Source organism: Cyprinodon variegatus, unplaced genomic scaffold, assembly GCF_000732505.1.
Source record: "Cyprinodon variegatus isolate N-32 unplaced genomic scaffold, C_variegatus-1.0 Scaffold25, whole genome shotgun sequence".
Classification (NCBI taxonomy): Eukaryota; Metazoa; Chordata; class Actinopteri; order Cyprinodontiformes; family Cyprinodontidae; genus Cyprinodon; species Cyprinodon variegatus.
Window position 1 is genome coordinate 1,342,441 of NW_015150478.1, and position 10,973 is coordinate 1,353,413.

General features: G+C 35.5%; 1 protein-coding gene across 1 annotated transcript in view; it reads right to left on the minus strand.

The window, feature by feature from the left end:
- Positions 1-10,559, minus strand: part of opn5 (opsin 5) — a 25,695-nt gene extending 15,136 nt beyond the window's left edge. Inside the window, exons 1-2 of the mRNA XM_015394578.1 lie at positions 10,306-10,559; positions 329-622 (exon numbers count right to left, since the gene is read on the minus strand). Coding sequence (XP_015250064.1) covers positions 329-622; positions 10,306-10,375 — 364 coding nt within the window. The 5' untranslated portion in view covers positions 10,376-10,559. The remainder of the gene's footprint in view (positions 1-328; positions 623-10,305) is intronic.
- Positions 10,560-10,973: the final 414 nt, after the last annotated feature.

Below are 10,973 nucleotides of genomic sequence, written 5' to 3' on the forward strand. Positions count from 1 at the left end.
ACAGAAGAAAAAGTTTGCTTTCATCTTAAATACAAAAAATAATTATATATATATATTTTTTTACAAATGTATTTATAGTTAGTTATATTAATTACTGCTCTTAGTGGGTTTCTCTGTCAGCAAAAGGCATGTTTTAGGCTCTCTATCGATTACTATATTACTTGAAAATTATTAGTAATTGGATTAATCATGGTAAATCCAGTTGTTTCAGCTCTAATTAAAAAACAATCAGAAAGTTTAAAACTAATACACTAAAAAAAAATAAAAAAAATAAATAAATAAAGTTACCTTTACTTTAAGCCAGTCATTTCAGGGTGTGATTACTTACTTGGAGAGTGCAGATTGAGGGACACAACAAAACGCACAATGGCCATGACGGTGAGGTTCATGATGCTGGCAATCCCAAAGAAGAAGCCTGCCAGGCCGTAGTAAATGCAGGAAGCATTTCCACCAAGCCAGTGGTGACTCCAGGCAGAGGCAATGGCCAGGGGATACATGGTGACGGCTGTTCCAAGATCTGTCACGGCCAAATTCACACTTAGCAGCTCTGGCGGCTTCAGCCTTGATGATCTCCTGAATGCCATGGTGAGGACAAGCAGGTTTCCCACAACAGAGAGCACAGCTAAGACAGAAGGGAGAGAGAGAGAGACAGCTGAAATGGAGAGAAACTTTATGCAAAGATCCTTAGATTTGGATTAAAATGATGCAAGGGAACACAAAGTTACTTAAAGGGAATTACTAGAAGCGGTTATTATTGTTTTTTAGAAAGGTGAAGGAGAGAAAAATAAAGTCAAAACACACTGATCCTATTTCCTTTGATCATTTTGGCCTGAACAGGATAGAAAGGAGCCTATCCCAGCAAAACCCTGGGAAGAACCTAAGCAACCTGTCGTTATGTCACATGGACACTTTAGTGCTGTGATTACACATAGCAAAAAATCCTTACATTTTTTTTCTAAAAAAAATCACTATTATTGTCTTTCTGTTTCAGAAAAGATCTCTTCATACAAACTTTTGCTCCATTATAAAAATTACGTTGATTACATTGTTTAAAAGTACCAAGCATTATGTGTTAGAATTATGATGTGTGAGTCTGTTAACCCTAATAATATTTGTCTATTGCATGTCAGAACTAATGTTTTCCTGAGTAGTTTACTTAATTAGGACAGTTCTTCTGTCAGGCTATATGGTTATCTTCTTCATTATGTACATAACACACAGAGTGGATCTTTCTTAACAGTAAGTTTTCTGTGTTTTTATCTGGGACACTGTGTAATAGTTTTATAAGGCTGGAGCCATGGATGTGTCCTCTTTTACAAACATCTATGATGTAATGATGTGATGATGTGGCTGTTGAATAAAATGCTTCTTTAACTGTGATTCGAGGCCGAATCCAACGAGAGGTCAGCCCGGTTGATAAGCGCTGCCTCCTGTTAGTCAGGGAGACTTCTGTGGTCTGAGTAAGATTACAATTTCTGTCAAAATCTGTTGTCATTTAATACATATATATTATGTATGTATGTATATATTTATATTATATTTGTACTGAGTGAATCTCTTCTCTGGAAAAGAACTGGAGAGAGAAAGCTTAACACAGAGATTTCCTTAACATACCAAAGCCCTGAAAGGCAACTGAGAGGAAAAAAAAAAAAATCTTATCAGGAAAAGTTTTTTTGATCTTTATTTCCAAACCTGAAAATTATTTATTATTATTATTATTATTATTATTATTATTATTATTATTATTATTATTATTATTATTATTATTATTATTATTTTATGTATTTAGTTAAGGAACTGCGAAACTGATTCTTGGAAACCAGGCCTCTGACTATCCGTTTACAGCTGTCATTGAATTCTCTTGTTTTACCAGTGTTACATTGCTTGCAACCTTTGATATCCAAGCATTAAGGCTAACATCTGGACCATTAGATGACATTCACTCTAGATCTACAGGAATTATATTACTCCAAAAATTAATGAAATAATAATAACTTTACACAATCTGAAGGCAGAAACAGGAGAAATTGCACACCTGGATAGTGGGAACAAGCTAGAAGTACACAGAAAGAACCCAAATCTGAAATACAAACCAGTGACCCTCCGGTCATACATATTTATCTGAATGGCTGCACTGAAAATAATCCCCCTTCTCAGTTTGTTTGGTAAGCTTAAAAATTGCAAAACAGATGTTTGGCAGATTTGGATATCTCTTAAGAAAGGCCACGATATTGTTCCCAATGGACCACAGTGGAACTACTGTTGCTTTGCAGCAAGAAAGTCTCAGCCTGTGTGGGTTCTCCTGTCCTCTGGTCTCAGAACAAGAATATGATTATTAGCTCAGTGATTGTTTTTAAATTGCCCTTAAGAGTGAGTCTGTGTGCATGGTTGCTTGTCTTGTACATCTCTATTCGCATCTCCAGAAGGATGACTGAGATGGGATCATGGAAGCATATAGGGCTGGATATACATCCTGCCTGTTAAACCAAGGTTCTTGAAATGCCAGAAATCCAACAAAAGTCTTAGGAAACTAAGGTGGTTGGGTACAGGTGAAAAAATCTATGTTACACAGATTTCAGATCAAGCAAATCTGCCCCTTCACCTAAATAATACTAGAAACATCTTACCTTGCATCCAGGCAGTAATAGTAAAGACTGTGACTATGTGTTAGGTGCATTCGCTGATTAAAAAAAATGATGGGATTCTTGAGTTTTCTTATGGCAGATTGCCAGTCAGGGCTGATGATGCTGAAAACTGATGATTTCTCTGTCCTTCTTTATTTTCGGAATCAAAACCACTCAATTATCCTAACCAGTACACTCACAAAGGAGCAGATTGATGAGTGCTTATTTATTTGGTTATTTGTCCGTCATGAGAACCCATGATTTTGGTGTCTGGGAACATTTCTCTGGGACAAAACAACAGACTGAGTGCACCATATCACAGCCTAAATAAAAGCCACACCTGAGTGCATAAACAGTCAAGCCTGTAATGCCTCTAACTATGAGAGAGAGTTTAAATCAATCCCCAATGTTGAATTCCGAAAAGTGTTTTTGAAGCAGAATGTTTCCAGATAACAAAATTGACAAAAGACAAAATTCTGAATCTATAACAACCCATATGAAGTAAATGTTAGGGTTACCAATAAGGGAATGCACAATGGCTGTTCTTAAAACACAACAGTATATAATGAAATCCTTGTTCTTAGTTTAGATAATGTTGCTAAATGCAAATGTAGTGCTGAATTAAATAGAGTTTCACGGTTATCTCAGAACATATGATTTTCAAATTCGATTAAAAATGACCCTAATCCGTTTATTTCGGCATCCTTATTTTTCAGGGTTTTATAACTCCAGGATGAATTGATTCAACATTCCTTAACTGGATAAATCAAGATCTTGCAAAACATCTGACAGGCTAATGGAAAAAATGACCAAATCACTTATTTAGCTTACAAGGGGCGCATTTGTTCTCGCTAAGCTGCAGCTTTCTAAAACCGTTTTCACCAGAGCATTTGACAAATCTGGGAAAAGTCCAAAACTATGTCTTTGTTACTATGGTGATAATTATTTCCCAAATACAGATGCACATTTACAAACATTCCAGCAGATATAACGAATGAGAAATAAACCACTTAAAAAACAGAATGCTGTTATTCTCAGTTACATTTTCATTGGTATTTTCATCCTTACAACATGAGGAATAGTCCTGGAATTAAGACAGCACATCAGGCTTGGCTGCATTTTCTCCAGACTTTAGACAGATTAAGTGTCAAATCCTTTTGCCAGAGTTGTGCAAGTCTGATAAGGTCATCTCTATCTGGTTTGTCAGGCCATTCTGAGAATAGTTTGCTTGTCCTTGTACGTTTCAGTTTTTTTATTTACGCATTAGAGCATCCAAGTGCTACAACATATGTCCTAAACTAATTGGTTGGACTATATTAACTTTAGCTTAGCCATATGTTTCTATGTTGGTCAAGCAACGGGACTGTGAGCTCCAACTCCCCATAAGCCTGATCAGAATAAAGCAGGCACAAAAAAACAGTGGGATTGAAGGTCTCTATCACTATCATCCTCAGTAGACAAATACATTAATTCCACCACTGTAAAGCTAAGTATTGCCCATCGGTGATGGATTGTAAAAACAGTTTGAATCTTAAAAGGTTATTTTATTAAAGGAGAACATGCAGCTATTGAAATACTAAACAACTTTTGTGAAAAAAAAATACCAATAATAATTTTTATGGATGATTATACTTATTCTGCTGAGGTAGAAAGCCTCAACAGATTTCTACAAGCCAAAAGTTAATTTGAACTCTGAACCTCACAAAAGACTCACTCTGGGACTGTAAAGCAAGAAGCACAGAGGCCAAATCAACTTCCAGCTCACTGAAAATTACCTTCAAGGAGGCAAATCTAAGCCAATATAGCTCTAAAAACTCACTGAACAAGAACAAAAAGGAATCAATGGGGACACATGTTACCTTAAAAGTGGCTTTTCAACACTTCTATATACACTCACTGGCTAGATTTAATTAGAACTAATGCCTGCAAAGCACAATTAATATACAAAAGAACTAATAACAAAACAGTTCACTTGCTTTTGTTTTCTTTCTACTAAATCTAACATTTCCACCACATAAAGGGAATTTATAGCTGATAGGACAACTGCCCAACAAGCCGCAGGGTTGCAGTTTGTTGTGCAAGACAGAGATATAAACAGGGACGCTTTAATCATTCTAATGCTAACAGAGCTCAATATTGGTCTATAGCACTCTATTGACTGGGAGGGATTATACAAACGGAAGTGGTGAGTGGATGCAGCATGAGAGTAAAGGTAAATGGTAGAAACTGAATTATGCATTGCCATTTGAAAAACAAGGAATTAAAGAAGCATCTCCTTTACTTACCCTGTGGCTTTCCACAGAACGCAGCCCCTACTTTATAAAAAAAAAAACCTCATCAGGACATAAATGTTTTATTAGTTTGGCCATTTAATCACTTTTTTTTTTAACAACTTCAATGATTAGTACAAAAAAGAATTAAATGTAATCTTTGAAACAATTCCTTTTATTGATCCACACACAAAATGATAAAAACAAAATCTACAAATATATATATATATAAACAGTCTGCAGGAGGGAACAGAAGCATTTTCCCACTGTTTTGCACAAAAGCTGACTAAACATTTCCTGTTTTGAGTCAGTAAGGGTCACAATAATCCTTTCTCTTTGCTAAACACCAGAATACCAAGGGACTTATCTTTTTTTATTTGAATTCAGAAGTTTACTAGGATATGTTAGGATATGTTATTGTTAGCATATGGAAAAAAAACTTTACTGAATGACTTGGGTATCTCTCCCCAAGTTTCCTTTAATTGCTTTCTAGAATTAATTCTATTCCTTCTAACAGAAGTAGAATAAATAAATTGGGTTAGTAGATCTAATTGCTGCTTAAACACACATTTCTTTAACCCAATCTTCCTAGATGACTCATCACCACATTCAATCATTTAAATCCTTCTTTAATAAACCAGTAAACTCATTATTTTGGAATGGGTCTTTCAAGTGCAGTTTGTCCCTAGTGATCCCATTGAAGTGCCCCAGTCTGTCCTGCTGTGATTCAGCCACAGAACAACATTTGGCAATCACTAGTGCTGCCCAGCTAATTGCATCTGCAATATAATTACAATTTAACAAAATGCAATTTTCAAATCACAGAGGCTTTCAGTTTTAGTCATATTAATTTTAACAAGAGTAATTAACTAAATTTCTCCCAACAGCCCTTTAGGTGGCAGTAATATGCCTAATGTGTATTTTTAACCATGCAGATGAAAATAGAGTTGCAGCTAGCACCTAGATTTCTGCATGCAAGAAGAATGTAGCACTTTTTCACAGTTATTGTAAACTCCTGCAACAATTGACTTGGGACAAGCCAGATCTTAATGACATGGAAAACTGAAAACCTTGGAGTGGAACATTTACATGATTAAGGTTATTGTAAAAGGAAATTGTAATAAAATTGCAGTGAATTGCAGTGGCAATTTAGATCTGATTCAAAGTTTGTCTCATTAAAATCATAGATTTTTATAAATATCATTTCCTAGCTATTGTGAAATCAACAAGTTTCAGAAATGATTATATAGATAAAATGATTTCCACTGGAGTTTAATGCTTTGTTTATTGCGCTGTAGTTTATTTAATCATATATTTTTAAAGTGTATAAGAACCATCCATTATACTCTGTTGGCATGTCTATAATTATACATTTGTTGTTTGGCTGATTGCTCAAATTTATTTGTTTTCTAAGCATTATAAATAAGGACAGAAGTGGGTAGAGTTAAGCCTAAGAAAAACTTTTGGTTAATGGTAATTTAAGTTTCTTAAAAACATGCAATTGAATCAAGGCTTTACCATTTGCCCTTTTTCCATGTGTAAAATGTCTTTTTCAATTGTCGAGTAAAGGATTTTTTTTCCCTTCTAACATAAATCATATCTTTTGAAAAAATATGAAAGTTTAATAAAATGTAAGTTTTTATTTAAAGCAATCTTGGCTTTGCTCTGTGTTTGGATCATCATTGGCAGCGGTTAGTGTACTTTCAGCCCAGTTTGAATGTGACATTTAGACCTAACTGTCTGTATGTGTCTTTGGCTGTTATGTCAGGGCTGGAGGCAGATGTAATGTGTGAGATAGCAGGAGGACTGTCAAAGCCACTGTCATCTTAGCTGATTACTATTCCTCCATCTGGAGCTTTTGCACATGACAACACTAGAGGAGAAAAGGATGTGGTAAAATAATCCTGTTGTGTAAATAACAGATTCACAGAATTGCATTCGGATTTACAACGGATGAGTTGCCTTGAGATATTCAGATGTCTGATATTAGGAATTTCTGATGTTACAGGAAAATTATTTTAGGCTAATATCAGCAGACATGTGTGATTTACCAAGCTCTTCCTTCCTTCAATACAGCACATGAAGATTAGTGAATAGCTCTGCTAATGAGGATTTACTTAGAATGTTGTTAAAAGTTATCTGCAAAAGTTAGCTACCTAGTACTAAAAATTCCCCACCTAAATTATAGATTTGATGAGTTAATAATAAACACTATCTTTAATCTGTTCCCGATTCAGGCATAAGCCCAAGCTAAGAATCTATTGATGAAATTATCTCCCCACAGTGCTGCCCTGCTGCCTGCGTGAGGACAAGAAGTTCTACTTGTAACCGCAAAAGCAAAATCTGCAGCTCTATATTTCAACCTTTAACAATTTTATCTATAAATGCCCACTGAGCCCTTCATCTGTCCAATCTGCCAGTCATGATCAATATTTTATAGGTGGGGGACAAACCACTGAGAACTTTGCATTAAGGCTCAGCTCTAGCCCGAGGGGAACACTACATCTTTCTGCTTAAAAACAATAACCAGGAGATGGCTTCCATTCCAACTCCTTCACAATCGGTTGCAAAGATAACAGAATCACGTCAATCTGCATAAAGGAAAGGCTAGACAACGCCTCTTCAGCATTATGTCTTGAAATCCTGTTCATGAAAGCCACATAAAAAGGTCAATGAAAAGGTCCAGACTTCGTTGCAGACCAACATATGCTAAGAATATTCTTGACATTGTGCCAAGATTGCAGACACTGCTGTTATTTTGTTTATACACTGATAGTTCTTTAAGAAAGCTTCACCCCATATTTTGAGGAAGCCCTCCAAAGCCCTGGAGACACACAGTCATGAGCCTTCTCCCAATCCATAAAACACAATTGGACCAAACAACCAAACTCCCATGACCGCATTATTATTTCTGAGGGGGCTGACATCTGCCTCTCCTGGGTTTAGGGTGAGGGGAGTAGGTTTGAACCGTCTGTCAAATCAAAAACATAACTTTTACAGAACAGAGAACTAAGACAACAATTTACAACTCTTTCAAATCTCATTTTTCTATGTAGTAGTTCAGGGATAAAACATGTTTTTGAGTTTAAATTAACTCTAAATGTATAGCATTTAATGTAGCTCCATATGATTCCCGACATAAACACATTTGCTGCAAGATAAATCATCTATATCCAGCATATTTTACAGTGCGCCAAAATGACCAAAAGAAATAATCAATATTTGTTTTGAGTGATTACTTACCTAAAATTTTACTTTTAAGTTTAATTTATTGAGCAACATGGACAAGCTTGCAAAGGATTTTCGTCTGCATTCAAAGTAAAGCTAAATATAAATACACTCTTAAAACAAGCACAATAAGAACAAGAGATGGATTTTTAATTGCGAGCATGTGGTAAATAATTTTATACAGGCTAATTATTCAATTAACTTAGACGTTGCTTAGTTTTCTATGCACTTCTTTTCTAAGTGATGATAAAAAGTTTAAGGTAAGCCCCAAAGTCTCTGACAAGACAGCAGAATTGACGGTACAGTGTTTGCTCTTTTCTGAATGGTGTTTGACAAATTCATTCTTTATGATTTATGCAGCCAAAGGTTATTACTTAAAATTCTGCAGACATGTTCTGCAGCTCCAAGAAAACCACAGTTCACTCTTCTATGAGTGCGAGTGAAAGTAGACTGAGATACATGTCAGAAGCAACAAAAATACATAATAAACAATGAGTCATGTTATTGCTTCGATTTGAATTTTACATCCAATAAAAGCAAGGATATTAACAAATAAATTGGGCATTATATTGGCCATGGTCTGGGTTGCTGCTGGTGGTGTAACAGTTTGAGAATATATTCTTGAAACACTTGGGCTTCTTTAAAACCTGAGCTTCATTTTAAAGCAGCCGCCTACCTTATTATTGTTTCTAATCATGTCCATCACTGAATGATCAATGTAGCCCTTTTTTTCCCAAGGCTACCTTAAAGCAGGGCAATGCACCATGTGACAAAACTCAAATAAACTCAAGCTATTAAATCAAGAAAATTCAATGTAGTCGATGGCCTCTGCAGCCAACAGATTAGAATTCAGTAGGACACATTTGGGATATGGCTGAACAGGCTATTTGCATCATGGATCAGCTGGCAGATCTGCACCAGGACATCACCTCAAAATGGACCTGAATCTCTAAGGAATGTTTTTTACACTGTATGTCAACAAAAACTGATGCATCTCTATTCTATGTAAGTGCCCACTGTATTTATGCCAGGATAAAGCTTAAATATCTCTCTCTCTCTTTTTTTGTTTTTTTATCTTACAGCACTGGCGGTCCTAGACCAAATGTAACAGGGGGCCAGGAGGGGTCCAGTATGTTTTCATTGGGGCACAGAAAAACATGATATAAAAAAACAGAACAATGGATTCAAATATATCTATATAACAGCATGAAGTAAAATTTATATTCAATTAGATTTAATTGAAATAAAAAAATGTCTTATTAGATCCATATACATTCATAATTTAGGAATTTTACATATTTTTGACTTAATTTAAGCTAAAATTACAGTTTTCTATAAAATATGAATTAGAACAAAAAAAAAAAAAGATAAATTCAGCTTAAAAAAGGAAATAAAATAAAATTTAGCAGATGAAAACTTGGATCCTATCTCAATACCACTGAAACTATCACTTTATTGTTTTTAAATGATTAGTAAAACAGAATTTGTAAAGAAAAAATATGAAATTGATCCAAAGGACCTATCAGTAACCATGTCTGTTCCAGAAAATATCATCATTAGAATTTCTTTGAGTATTATGTATTCAGTACAGGGGCCATAACAGGGGCCAGGACATGTTCTACTGGCCCCTGTCTGGAACCACCCATGTCTTATAGGTGATTGAAGTTTATATTTATGGGTGTGCATTTATATTGAATAATAGTGCAATATAAAATTGTTTTTTTAGGATGCAGATAAAATATCTCATATCAGGGACCATCTTCAACAACTGAGTTTGAATTGCAGTCTTCTGACTGATTCCAGCGGTCTATTTGTGCGTAATTCTGTCTCTATTTTAGAAGCCGGTTATAAACCCATAAAGGTGGTAATTTCATCAACAGGTAGTTTTTGAAATTTACCCAGAATCAATTTAGAAAGGCGGACAAATAACATCTGCATTGGTTTACCTAAGATTAGACGTCAGGGGACAACATACCCAAACATCTCCCTGAAAGCAGGACAGCTGTTTTTTCTGGCTGTGTCTAAACAGATCGAAATATCCTGAAGCAGCTGACATAAAGTGTAAAGTGCGACTGCACGGATATTAAAAAAAGCGAAATCTAAGACAGAATAATGTGAATATTTTTCTGATCAAAAAAACAAACAAAAAAACCCCAAAAACTATTCGTGTCTTTTTTACTTACTTAAAACCAGCAGATAGCATCCTGTGCCGATGTCCAACGCCGGTGACAGCGCTGAAGCGTAAATGTCCATTGGGAAGGTGAAAAAGACTTGTTCTTTTTTAGAAAAGAAGGGTCCATGCGATATTTAAGTAAAAACCGGCCGCTTCAGGTGCTGCTGTCGGGTCTATCGGTAGGAGCGCACTGAGCCAAGACAGGAGATTGCTGCTGTGCGCCCGCAGCCAGCGGGGTGCAAACAGGAGATCGTGCGTAAAAGGGCAGAGCTGCTGTCCAAACTGTGCAGCCTTCCAGATGGTGCTGGGTGACTTAACCTTCTGAGAAGGAGGGACGGGTTAAAAAGGGCAGGAGACAAGCTTTTCTGATCCCACACACAAAAAAATTATAATAAATAAATAAATAAAAACAAAATGTATATATATATTTATGAATAAAAAAAATAAAAAAATAAAAAATCAAGTATCTAGTGAGTCAGCAGTTGGTAGACCAGGACTTGCTAAACGCATTAATGATCTTTGCGCCTCCATGATGCCACCTCCTTCCCACAATGAAAACTTGAATTCTTATGCAATGTTGACAAAAAACTAGTCAGAATATTATAAAAACTATTTATTTAACAAATGCCTGTTCAAAGTCTAAAACTATAAACATCAAACAAAAACATCTTTAGTGGT